Source organism: Alosa pseudoharengus, unplaced genomic scaffold (assembly GCF_046254945.1).
Source record: "Alosa pseudoharengus isolate Yale_2024_CS ecotype anadromous, Long Island Sound unplaced genomic scaffold, YU_APseudo_1.1 YU_APseudo_1.1_scf_1, whole genome shotgun sequence".
Taxonomy (NCBI): domain Eukaryota; kingdom Metazoa; phylum Chordata; class Actinopteri; order Clupeiformes; family Clupeidae; genus Alosa; species Alosa pseudoharengus.
Genome location: NW_027468564.1, coordinates 56,837,617 through 56,851,059, shown reverse-complemented (window position 1 = coordinate 56,851,059; position 13,443 = coordinate 56,837,617). Strand labels below are relative to the sequence as shown.

The window sequence follows — 13,443 nt, the reverse complement described above, 5'->3', positions numbered from 1 at the left end:
CAATTGGAATTTTAATGTTACTGTCCATATGCAGTAAAAGGTGTTCTGATTGTTTTTTTTCCTCTTCTGTCCTTTCAGATCCTGACTCTACAGGTCATCTGAGTGTCAATCCAAACAGGTCAGCTCTCTTTATGTCTGAGTCTCTGTCTCTTAGCTGTGCAGGAAATGGAACTGATTGGACTCTCCGTCGAATCACAGATTGTATGGAGATCTCCCAGTGTCCTTTCACTAGAGGAGCATCATCCTGGGAAAACGGCACATGCCACATCAAAGCTGTTTCTCATTATGATGGAGGAATATACTGGTGCCAGTCTGAGTCAGGAGAACTCAGTAAAGGCCACTATATAGAGGTTCATCATCATGGTAAGGCATTAATGGCTTATGTAATGTGTACCGTACCCATATACATTGAGGTTAGAAGCTCGGCTTTCCTAGGTGAAATCCAGTGTCAAAAAAAATGAACCCTTCTAAATGTATGTTGCTAAAAAAATAACGAAAAAAATTATACTTAATATAAATAACATAAATAATGATAATACTTTAAGGCGAACTATGCAGGTTTTTTAGCTTAATATGCAGGTTTTCTTAGCTTAATTTACCTTAACTTAACAGCTTCGGAGTCATTGGAATGGTTATATTACTTTTTTTGGGTTGAATGGTGGCCGTCTCGCTTCCCCCTAGCGCCTGTGAGCGGAAAAACCACCCTTGCAGCTTTTGGCTGGTGGGCTGACGGCCTCAGTGTCAGGAAGTATAACGAGTGTAACGAATTGCTTTACTGCATTTAAATACACATACACGCCAGGCAGCGGCTAGAACAAGGTAGTGATGGAGTTTCTCAGACATTCGTCATGACAGAGCCAGTGAAAAATAAGCAAAAACTGAGAAAACAGCAAAGAAATTGCCAATGCTGCATAGTTTCTCTTTAACATAAATAATGATACTAATTAATATATAAGATTTTTTTGTAAAGGTAAAAGTTCATACTGTTACATTTTGGACTTTGTTTTTGACCACCAGAGGCCATGTATATAACTATTTGGGATTTTCTGTTTCCTGACAGTGAGTTTGAAATGAAAGCCCTTAAACCTTTGCTAATTTTTCCTTCCATAATTTCTGACACCATACATTTAAAAGGATTCATGTTTAGATGAGAGGTGATTAACTGGAATGCATCTCAATCCATTTTCTAAAGAATTTCGTACATTTATTTTTAGGTGCCCCACGTTAAATTTTTGATTATTATTTTTAAATTATTTAAGTAACTCTTTTTAATTCTTGCTAAGCGCTTACTTAAATGCATTTTTTTCTCTTGTTTTTATGTGATGGGAAATTAAAGGATGCTGATACAAGACTAAGTTAAAATGTCTACATCTTGGAGATTTCATTCTGACTGTATTGTTTTGAATGCAATATGCTGGCTTGACATAACTTCTAAAAAGAATAATTTGTTTTCTCATTTGTTTCCGACAGATGCAAAGGCATACGTCATATTTGTCATGGATACCAGGCCCACCATATACGACAACCGTTTCCAGTTTGAAAAAGGAGATTCTGTAAATTTGCGCTGTGTGGTAGATAGTTACTTAGTAGGCTGGAGGTTTCTCCTGTACAGAGTTGTTCCGTTCAGAGATGGGCTTCCAGAAGCTCCACACCGGAGTGGTGCGGCCAGGCAGTCTCTGGAGCTCCTCCCAGGCAGTAGCACACACGCCGAGGGCACACTCACTTTAAACCCTGCTGCTCCTGAACACTCAGGCCTCTACGTGTGCCGAGCAGAGAGGGGAGAGCCTGCATACTACACCTACAGCTCCCCTATGTTGATCTGGATTAAAGGTAACACCACTACACATACAGCTCCCCTATGTTGATCTGGATTAAAGGTAACACCACTACACATACAGCTCCCCTATGCTGATCTGGATTAAAGGTAACACCACTACACATACAGCTCCCCTATGTTGATCTGGATTAAAGGTAACACCACTACACATACAGCTCCCCTATGCTGATCTGGATTAAAGGTAACACCATACAGCTCCCCTATGTTGATCTGGATTAAAGGTAACACCATTCAGCTCCCCCATGTTGATCTGGATTGGTTGGGTTGACTTTTTATATATAATTGGTTCCTCTTGGATGTATTGTTTTCTATAAGTATAAGTAAGTATGTACTCTTTTGATCCCGTGAAGGAAATTTGGTCTCTGCATTTATCCCAATCCGTGAATTAGTCAAACACACTCAGCACACAGTGAGGTGAATTACACACTAATACTGGTCGGGGTTCGAACCGGCAAACCTCCAGTTATAAGTCTGAAGCGCTAACCAGTAGGCCACGGCTGCCCATTGTCATTTCTGTCCAAGTAAATTACTATTTCTTTCTCACTCTTATTTTTTAACTGCCGTAGACTTCTTAACTAAGCCTACTTGCTTTTATTCATAGAGTTGCCATCTCAAGATTGGATAATGACATTGTTAGTACCTAATAAAATGTGTGTCTGTGCATGTGTGTTCTGCATTAGATTCTTCTCCACAAGCCTTTCTGAGCATCCAACCCAGCAGAACACACTACTTTGAAAATGAGCCAGTCTCATTCTGCTGTGAGGTGCAAACCAATGTCACTGGCTGGATTTTAAGAAAATATCTAAATAAGGGAAGAGGTTCAACGGCATTCCCACTGATTCAAGATTCAATGACTTTCCCACTGGAAATGGAATCATCTGGACAAAAAGCTGTGTATAACATTGTCTCCCTGAATACTTCAGATAATGGAGACTACTGGTGTCAGTCTGAATCCGGAGAACTCAGCAATATAGTGAGCATAAGAGTAGAGAGTAAGTTATTTTGTTCACAACATTTATGTAATTAAAAAGCATGAATCAGAAATAGTGTCTTGAGACCTAGCACCATTACTGCATGCATTTCAATGTTCTTTTCAACAGAGAAACCTTTGGCATATTTATATGGCTTTCCAGAGGGTTGGCTGACTGCAGGAGATTCTGTGTCTTTGCGCTGCAGTCTAGGCCAGTACACCTCAACCTCTGACACAAGGTGGAGAATCCTCTGGTACAAAATTGTTCTTTACAGAGAAGAGCTGCCCACTTTTACAGACAAACAGAGCAGCTCTAAATACTCTCTGGAGCTCCTCCCAGACAGCAGTGGAGATGGAGGCTCCTTCAACCTCAACTTAGTTGGCCCTGAGCACTCTGGTGTCTATGTGTGCAGAGGAGAGAGAGAGCAATCTGTTTATCACACAGAATATAGTACACCTAAACTTCTCTGGGTTATAGGTAGGTGTTGGAAGACCCAGTTAACGGAGGCTACTAGTAAACTGAAATTGCTATAATGTATTTTTTAGTAGAGTAAATATGCTTTGATAAGAAAAACATGTGGACTTTAATCCTGTCCTGTCACTTACTCCTCCAGATCCTTCCCCTAAAGCTGCTCTGACCATCAGTTCCAACAGAACTCAGTATTTTCAGTCAGAGTCCCTCTCACTGAGCTGTGTGGCGCAGGACAATGCCAATGGCTGGAGTCTGAGGCGATTCATAAACCATTACACTCCCTCTCTCTCAGGATGTCCTTGTAACAACACAGTGACTAGGGATCAGTCCACATGTAACATCAGCTCACTTGATGTGGCAGACAGTGGAGTGTACTGGTGTCAGTCTGAATCTGGACAGTATAGTAACGCTGTCAAGATAACAGTGAATCATAGTAAGTTATGACCATAGCACAGAGGAGTAATTTATTCATCATGCTGTGTATCAACACACGTGATGAAATGCTCCTAAAGTTGATATCCTCTGTGTATTCATTCTTATTTGTACTTGACAACATCACTGTGTACTGTAATGCTTGTAGATCCTAGTCCAACGTTAGATGTATCTCCAACCTGGCCAGCTAAAGGAGATACTGTGACTCTGAAGTGTGATGCATCAGGATCCGCATCTGGCTGGAGATTCCACTTTTATAGAGTCATTGTTCCAATTGAGGAAGTTCTCCCTTCAGAAGATACCAACGCCTATTCACATGAGCTGAAATTATCAGAAAACTCTACTGAGCTCCTCTCAGACAGCAGCAGAGAGGCTGGAGGCTCCTACACCCTCAGCTCTGTGGGTCCTGAACACACAGGGTTCTATGTGTGCCGAGCACAGAGACCAAATTCATTCTCTTACACCCCTTACAGCAACCTTAGGCATCTGTGGGTAAAAGGTAAGATACCCTATGAAGAGCACATATTTGCACATTTGTATTGTACGTGTCATTTTGCCTTTATGTCAGTGGTTACCAAACTTTTCAGCCTCTCTAATGTCAAAAACTGATACCCATCAGCTTTTTATAAACATTTTTTCTAAATTTAAACAATTTCATCTTATCAATCAGTTAAACTTCAATATCCTATACCTTTGATTTGATTAGTACAGCGGATAACCATATCAAAATCATGTAATTTGCAATAAAATTTCTGCTATTGGTTGTACACACCATTAGGTTTATTTTCAGGTGTGATGACATTGATGTGATGACAGTAATTAATTTGACTAATTTCTCTGATAAATTTCAGATCCTTCTCCTCCAGCTTCTCTGAGCATCTATCCACGCACGTCACCATTCTCTGAAGAGTTTGAGTCTGTCTCACTGACCTGTGAAGTGAAGGGCAATTCCAGAGGTTGGACTTTGAGACGGTTCACAAACCACAACAAAGCGTCACATTGTGCTTTCAAGCATGAAGCAGTTACTTGGGATGAGAGGCCATGCAATCTAATGTTAACGTTTGTAGATAGTGGACTTTACTGGTGTCAGTCTGAATCAGGGGAGTACAGCAATGCTGTCAATATATCCGTACATGGTAAGTTGTTTTGCGTCATGGGGATGAAGTCATGGTTGCTTTATTTTACTAGGCCTCTGTCAGCTGTGGAAGTCACTTGGTTCATGAAAAGATCAGTAGGGCTAACCCTATAGCTTTTTTCCATACTGTTTTTATTTGCTATGGATAAAAAACATTTTCTCAAGTGTCCAAAAAATGTCCCTTTTTGTTTTGCAGGTCAACCAACTCCACGTCTTCAAGTCACCCCCAACAACTGGGGAACTGAAGGATCTTCCTTGACATTGACCTGTGAGGTCAGAGGCTCCACTACAGGCTGGAGTTTTCTCTGGTACAAAGTTGTTCCACCAAAGAAAGGGTTTCCTGTTGAATTTGACAGCATCACAAGGTTTCCATACTCTCTGGAGCTCGTTGCAGACACAAACATGGGAGCTGGGGGCTCATACCCCCTGACCCTGGCTTCTCCTGAACACTCAGGTGTTTACGTCTGCAGAGGGCAGAGAGGAGACCCAGCCTACTACTCACAGTATAGTCCACATCAGCTCGTCTGGGTCACAGGTGAGTTCATATCCATTTCTTCCCATAGCACTAGTCCTGTGTTTGTGATTGTGAAAATGTTTGTTTGACCACCAAGTTGATTTGGCTGGTATTGATGTGGATTTGTGTTGTAAGGGTATTTATAGTTGCAGTCTATTATATAGTTTATTATCGATTCAAATGTGTTTTCAGGTCCTTCACCCTCTAGTTGGCTAAGGGTCAGTCCCAACAGAACTGACTTCCTTCAATCTCAGTCTCTGTCACTGAGCTGTAAGGGGCTTGGGAACCCAGCTGAGTGGACAGTGAGGCGGTACACATCTGGAGAGCTTTCAGACTGTCCTTTTAACTCAAGATCAGGCACTTGGGCCGAGTCCACGTGCAACATCAGCTCTCTAGACACATATGACAGTGGTGTGTACTGGTGCCAGTCTACATCTGGAGAGCTCAGTAATGCTGTCAACATAACAGTACATGAAAAAGGTATGTTCCACATGAACGACACAAGAATTGTGAAACTTGTGTAAAAGTTTTGCAAAAATTGTAAAAGAATTGCATCTTGGACCATAATCTATGCAATAATCTATGCACTCATACTACAATTTTGGTTTTACAGCTGCTACCACTTATATTTGAAAGTTCATTATTCTGAATGCTCTGAGAGAGTGACATTCTTAATAATGAGTGGCAGTTCCAACAGAATTCCAAATTTCCAAATGGATTTAATGTGCTAGATTAGGGTATGATTAATTCAAATGCAATTTCTAATTTATAAGTCTGCAACTGAAACCATTTGTAACCTCATAATGCTGCTGGAATTTGCGAAATGTTTGAAACCACAAGGGTAGGCTATGCTCAGAGCACTCAGAGTGGTATATTCAAGAGGCATAGTCAAGAGCCACTAAATATTTTCCTGCCTCCAGGCACACTGTGTCTTGAGGCGGTCGCCATGTTGTTGTGGTCAAATAAGTACTGAAGTACTAAGATATATACTGTATGTAAAGGTATACTCAACACTGTTTTCCTTCATTCCTTTTCGGAGAACACAAAGTACTGTGAAATGGATATTTGACATCTGACATTCTTGATTGCCACAGGAGACTTTAAGAGTCGGCTGGAAGTCAGTCCAAATCACTGGGTGACTGAAGGATCTGCAGTGACTTTAAGCTGTTCAGTTAGAGCCCCCTTTCCTGGCGTGAGGTTTCACTGGTACAAAGCTGTTCCAGTGAATGAAGGTTTACCTCTGGTCAGCAAGTTCCGTGAGGCTGAATACTCTGTGGAGCTGCTGTCAGACAGCAGCAGAGGAGCTGGAGGCTCCTACACTCTCAGTTCCTCTGCTCCAGAACACTCAGGCCTCTACGTCTGCAGAGCCGAGATAGAAGAGCTGGCCGCTTACGCTGAGTACAGCCATCCTGTGCTCCTTACAGTAACAGGTAGGTGATGAAGAGCAGTGTTTCTCAAAGTGAGGTCCGGTGATGAGCCATCCTGTGCTCCTTACAGTAACAGGTAGGTGATGAAGAGCAGTGTTTCTCAAAGTGTGGTCCGGTGATGAGCCATCCTGTGTTCCTTACAGTAACAGGTAGGTAGCCATCCTGCTTCTTACAGTAATAGTAGGGGGGCCTATGTGTCTAATTTGGGGGCCTGTGGGATTCGCATGTTAATTTTTGGAGACTATTATATCTTTGTTCTAGGTGTTCTTAAGAGTAAAAAAAAACATGTCTCTGTTTTGAAGGACCCAAATCAAAGGTCAAATTCAGAAAAGGTCAAATATGGTGTTTTGTCCATAAACCTCACATTGCTGGTATTATAGCATAGGGTTTGGTGCCTACAAGGTGTGCAAAAGTGGGCCACATAAACAATACAACATTATAAAACATTTTTAGGCTGATGATCTCTTTAACAAGAAATTGTGCCTAAAATTCTCGAAATTGTCCGCTAAAAAAATAATACTTCAATATCAATACAATCAATTCATGCCTATTAGTGTTCTTGAGTGTAGGCCTAGCCTGCTCTGTCAGTTCTTGTCTACACCCATTCAGAGCACAAAGTGCAGAGATCTCTGTTAAATCAAGTTTAATAGACTTAATAGACTTTTACATAGTACCAGCTGAAGTCTGTAAGGCCTTCCGTAGCTTATGTAAGTGTGATGAAAAGAAAGGGTAAAGGATCAGATAGACAAACAGACAGGTGTGTGTGTGTGTGTGTGTGTGTGTGTGTAAGAGAGAGAAAGAGAAAGTGAGACACTACCAGCATGGATGTATTATGAACTTTCAGGCCCCTGGGCCAAGATGTATTAAGGGCCACCCACTAATTGTTGCGGGGGACATTTTAAAAAATGTATTTGATGTGATTTCCTATATTCTGGTGCATTTTGGGGATGGCCAATACTTCAATTCAATCAGATTCATAGCCTATGTTGATATGATGTGTTGATATTGAGGCAATGATTCCATGCAATGGCTTGGGCCCCCTGACTCATTGTCTCCCCTGGGCTTGGGCCCGGTAGGCCCATGCAGTAATCCATCCCTGACTACCATTGACAGTTGGCTGATGATAGCTGGCAGTGATAGAATTTAGAATATAGAATAACCTGAAGCACATAGTGCTCTGTTCTTCATTGTTGGTGATATTAGTGACCTTCTATCCTTCTACATTTGAGCAAGCACATTTTCATAGTCCATGGTGGCACAGTCTAGTTAGGTTATATTCTGAGGTGTGTCTTTCTGTTAGTCAGGTGATGGCACACATATTCTAAAAGAAACAGATTTTGGGCTATGTATCCAGTGGCAGATATGTGTGTACTGGTGAATGAACCATCACTAGAGACATACGCCAAATTTCTTGTTTTTGTCCATGAGAGAGTATAGAGATGGGGATCACAGATCAGCCAACGATTACATTGTTACAGTGCAGTTATCTTACAAGAAAACAAAGCAGTTTGGCACAGGAACTGCTACAAATCCACCTGTAACAGTGAGCATCTGCAGCATGCTAAGATTCGCTACTAGAAATCATGTGAAGCAGGCAAGACTCAGTGTCTTCAGAAAAGACGTGGTAGACCATCTTCTGAACCTGCAGCAACACCTGCAACTGCATCAAGTCCATCTAGAGGGACTTTGTACACTTGTTCAGCAGCAGCTGCTGCCAGCATAGATAAGTGCTTCTTCTGTCAGAAGCAGACAAAAGAGCTTCTTCATGAGGTGTCCTCTTTCAATGAAGGCAAACAACCAAGAACTATAAGTAATATTTTGAAGTCAATGACTTTTAACAGGTAGCCAGTGTAAAGATGCTAGGATGGGGAAAATATGTTCATATTTTTTGTGTGTGTGAGCAGCTGCATTTTGAATAAACGGTTAGCTCTTTAGACAGGTATTATTACAACCAGCATAATAGCATTGCAATAGCATTGCAATAGTCTATCCTTGAGATGACAAAACATTAATTTCTTGGCATCTGGTAAGGAGAAGGACTTCCTTATCTTTGAAATGTTCCTTAAATGGTAAAATTAAGTTTTGGTGATCTGTTTTATGTGATTACTTAGTGCTAGGTCCTGGTCAATTATAACTCCCAGGTTTTTAACACTTGTGGATGAGGTCAGTGTAAGATCACTATATGTAGCCTGTGATGTGGATAGGATATCCCTCATCTTTTTGAACCTAAAACCATGACTTCTGTTTTATCTGAGTTCACAAGCAGGAAATTATTCGTCATCCATGTATTTATAGCTCTTATACATGTGTCAAGTTTGGCTAACGGGGTTAATTCATCAGGTTTTATGGAGAGTTATAGTTATGTATCATCTGCTAAACAACAGGGGCCCCAGTACTGAGCCTTGAGACACTCCATATTTTACCATAGTCTGGGTAGATGGTTTATTATGGACCTGTACAAATTGTTGACGGTTAGGAAGGTATGATCTAAACCAAGCGAGTGCTGAGTCTTTGATGCCTATCAAATTTTCAAGCCTAAGTAGTATGTCATGGTCTATGCTGTCAAAGGCAGCGCTGAGGTCCAGGAGGACCAGTATAGATACAAGGCTAGGTTTTTTGAGGGAGAGCTTAATAACAGATGTCTTAAACGACTGTGGTACATGTGTGGTCAAAATTAATCCAAGACAACTGGTGTGAGACTGCAGCTTTATTCACGATGCCGGGAGCATGTTACACACATGAAATGTCAAAGTAACAAGCCCACACATCTGTGGGTGAAGCCAATTCTTATACCTTACCCCACACCCATGGAAACTCACAAGTTGTCACCCTCCATTAATCACTTAGCCATCTGGTATTTTAACAGAGATAAGAAATGTTTACAAACCCCCATCCTGAGGGTTACCCACAGTGAAATGTTTACAACCCCCCATCCTAGTTGGAACATTCAATGAGAAAAGTAAAAATTATCCCACACATGCCCTGACAGAATTATTTATAATCTAGAGCAAAACATTATCCAGGAAGGGGAGACCAGTCTTAAGAAGGTGAGTACAAATAGGGTTTAGTAGACTAGTTGTAGATTTTGATGAGGACATTGTGGAGGTGAGATCTAATATGTTGTGTATATGTAAATGAATTAAATGTTGTTTGAGGTCTCATCTGTGATTCAGTGATTTTGCTATCTTTCAGCAATGGAGTATGTGTATTTGGTGAAACTGATTGGTTATTGATCTTATCTCTAATTGTTTGACATACAATCATAATACTGACATACAATCATACTGTTGAAAATAATAAAATAACTGTTTTGTGAACTGTATTCAACATAGCCAGTGATTTAGACAATATTTATGGTGTTAATTATAGTGAAATATACAATTTCACAAAAATAGGGTTAAAACAGGTTAAAAAAAATGGAAATCATTTTTCTCCATGTTCAATGACCTCTAAAGACAGTCCAACCACTCTCCAAAAATTAACATTTCAATCCCACAGAAACCACATAGGCCCCCTGACTATAACAGGTAGGTGATGAAGAGGATATTAGTGTCTGAAACTTGGTGGGCATGTAGCCCCACTTGGCTGATAAGAGTAGAAGCTGGATAAACAATAATCAGAATAAAACTGACATGAACCGGTCGTTTCCCCGATTTAATTGTTACGAATCGGTTCACAAACGTTTCTGCTCGCTCAGACTCTCGTTTACGTTGCCAGCAGCGATACATTTTAATGCTGTAGAGTGCGTTCATCCCACTTTCGTTTTCAAAACATTACATTTCAGCTACACATGGCACGGATTTGTGGGTAATGCAGTTCGTTTTGGGCTACATTCATTGCCCAAAGTTGTCAAAGGACCTCATTGCCCATACATCTACTGCAACTTAAGCACGTGACAACTCGCACTCAACGATAACTTGATCGCTCTGCATCGGCCATTTGTTTAACAGTTTTTACTCTTTTGTTTTTTAAATTAAACACTTACTAATCAAACTGGTTACATTGTTGTAACCAGTGATAGCGTCTGGTGATAATAATACATAACATTTGGCTGTTACCTTAAATAGTCTGTGAATAGGCTATTGAAGTCATGAGTTCTGTGTTTGGAACACAATAGGCTACTCTACAGGCTATCGTTGCTGTTTGGGAATGCAAATAGGCCTACTTTACGTTTGATGAAGGGATTTCCTTAATGTTAAAGAATAATTTGGCCCTTGCTGCTAAAACGATGCACAAATGATTCTTATTTTGTTCATATTCACTCAGACTGTTGGCATTAGGTTTCTGCATATTGGGTCTACTGTTGGAACAAAATAGACCCAGAGAGTTCAGTGATATGTAGGCTTATTTTATTCTTGTAGGCTATATGAGAAACGACCAATGGTGTCTTATGCACTGTTTTATTTTATTTCTGTATTGTCTTACCTCTGCATCGAATCAAATCGTACTGAATCGTTTTTCATGAACATGTATCTTTTCTTGTATCGAATCGTGCCCATGTATCTAGATGTCTTTTACATGAGAGATTCACACCCCTATTTATCGTTCCGATTAACCTTTGTTCGAATATTATTCAAAAGTCCATAGGCTTGGAAAGTGACCTGCCCACACAGTGTTCCTCAGACCTCTTATGATGAATTTTGTCAGATGTTATGAATCAGTGTCTTCCCTGTATAATAGGCTACAACTACTAGTTGATAAAAATGATTTTCATATTCAACACTATCTAACTGCCTTTCCCAAGTATGTAGCCTTAATTACAGAAACTTTTTGTGAAATAACAAAATGATGCAATCTATACTTTTTAGTCTGTCTCATAAACATTCTTTGCTTGAAGCCTACTGGTTAGCGCTTCGGACTTGTAACCGGAGGGTTGCCGGTTCGAACCCCGACTAGTAGGCACGGCTGAAGTGCCCTTGAGCAAGGTACCTTACCCCTCACTGCTCCACGAGCGCCGCTGCTGTTGCAGGCAGCTCACTGCGCCGGGATTAGTGTGTGCTTCACCTCACTGTGTGTTCACTGTGTGCAGTGTGTTTCACTAATTCACGGATTGGGATAAATGCAGAGACCAAATTTCCCTCACGGGATCAAAAGAGTATATATACTTATACTATATATGTTTATCTTGTATGTCCTTTGTGGAACATGTGTGGAACTATGATCTCATGGAGTGCGTTGGACTATAGGCAGAATAGCTGGAGTACAGAGCTAGCTCACCCTTGATCTGTCTGTTTTTTCAGAGCTAGCTCACCCTTGATCTGTCTGTGTTCTCAACTCCTCCAGGTCCCTCTCCCTCTGTCTGGCTTGATGTCATTCCCAGCAGATCCCAGCATTTTGTATCTGAGCCTCTCACTCTGGCCTGCAAAGCACAGGATGCTGCAACGGTTTGGTCAGTGAGACGATTCACTTTATCAAAGGAGCTGTCAGACTGCCCCTTTGATAAGAATTCACAGATGTTGGATCCATCCACATGTAACATCAGCTCTTTAACTCTATCAGCCAGTGGGGTGTACTGGTGCCAGTCTGAATCTGGAAAACGCAGTAATGCTGTCAACATAACCGTGCACAGTAAGTGATAGGGCAGTCAGAACTTGAAATAAATATCTCTGAGAATAAATTGCAAGAGAGAAAAGAACAAAATCAGATTGAGCCAGTTTCACTTTATATAAATAAATATGAATATACCGGATTCATGTAAAAGATTATGGGTCAAAGACGAAATGGCTTCTCTTTACTGATTGTGTTTATTTTTCAACCTGTAAACAGGAAATACTCAACGTTCATGAATATGTGAATAGAGTTCAGACCCCTTTATGTTTAATGTGTGGTTGTCAATCTGAACCATAGCCTGATGCACACTAATTTTCTGAACTTGTGCAGGTGGCAATGTAATACTGGAAAGTCCAGTGCATCCCTTGAAAGAAGGACAGAAATTAACACTCCGCTGTTTAGGCCGAAAAAGTGTCAAATCAAACCTCAGTGCCACATTCTATAAGGATGGATTACATGTGGCAAACCAAACCTCTGGAACAATCATGCTACCAAACATCTCTAAGAAAGATGAGGGGTCCTATGTTTGTGAGATCGAAGAGAAAATAAGGTCACCTGGAAGCTGGGTCTCAGTCAGAGGTGTGGAAAAGTTGTTTTTTTACCTCAGATATATTACATGAGGTTGAGACAACTCTGTTGATGAAAATATTTGAGACTCTTTACATTTTCCCCACAGTTGCACCTGGAAACAGCCACAAGGACAACATGAGACTGAAAACAAAGTATTCCATAAATACAAAGACATAGGCCCTACTTTAATATTGTTGTCACATTTAATTATCAGCTAACCATGAATGTTTTGATTATAACTTCAATTTGTAAATGTATTTTTAATGTATAAATATATAAAGTGGATTTTTAAACAGCTTCACTGGTGAAAAGTGTATTAATGTTGACATAGGCCCCCCAAAACTTCTGAAAGCTTTCAAGTATCAAGCCTCAGGCTTTTTTTTATTTGCTTGTTTGTTTTCACGAATTACTAGCTTGATTGAATTTCGGTACATTTGTTGCTATGAGACAAGAGATGGGATCTCTCGACGGGGGCTGTACAACGGGCTGTACACAAGCACGGAGACGGCAGTGTGCTTCCTAGCAAACCCTTTTAG

The 13,443-nt window shown here is 40.6% G+C and overlaps 1 protein-coding gene across 4 annotated transcripts; it reads left to right on the top strand.

The window, feature by feature from the left end:
• The first annotated feature begins 91 nt into the window (after positions 1-91).
• On the top strand, positions 92-13,113 carry LOC143134272 (Fc receptor-like protein 5). 4 transcript variants are annotated; one of them, XM_076294498.1, is made up of 13 exons: positions 92-363; positions 1,471-1,830; positions 2,518-2,829; positions 2,938-3,285; positions 3,422-3,712; positions 3,860-4,210; positions 4,563-4,847; positions 5,043-5,381; positions 5,553-5,840; positions 6,455-6,790; positions 12,071-12,355; positions 12,668-12,916; positions 13,014-13,113. In XM_076294498.1, the coding sequence occupies exons 1-13, from the start codon at positions 132-134 to the stop codon at positions 13,082-13,084; spliced, it is 3,747 nt and encodes a 1,248-aa protein (XP_076150613.1). In that variant the 5' UTR covers positions 92-131; the 3' UTR covers positions 13,085-13,113. The 4 variants fall into 4 exon arrangements, 3 of the variants coding, with proteins under 3 accessions (XP_076150613.1, XP_076150634.1, XP_076150623.1); XM_076294508.1 differs by lacking the exons at positions 92-363; positions 1,471-1,830 and adding an exon at positions 2,034-2,058; XR_012988632.1 differs by lacking the exons at positions 12,668-12,916; positions 13,014-13,113 and having other exon boundaries at positions 6,455-6,863; positions 12,071-12,204.
• The last annotated feature ends 330 nt before the right edge of the window (positions 13,114-13,443 follow it).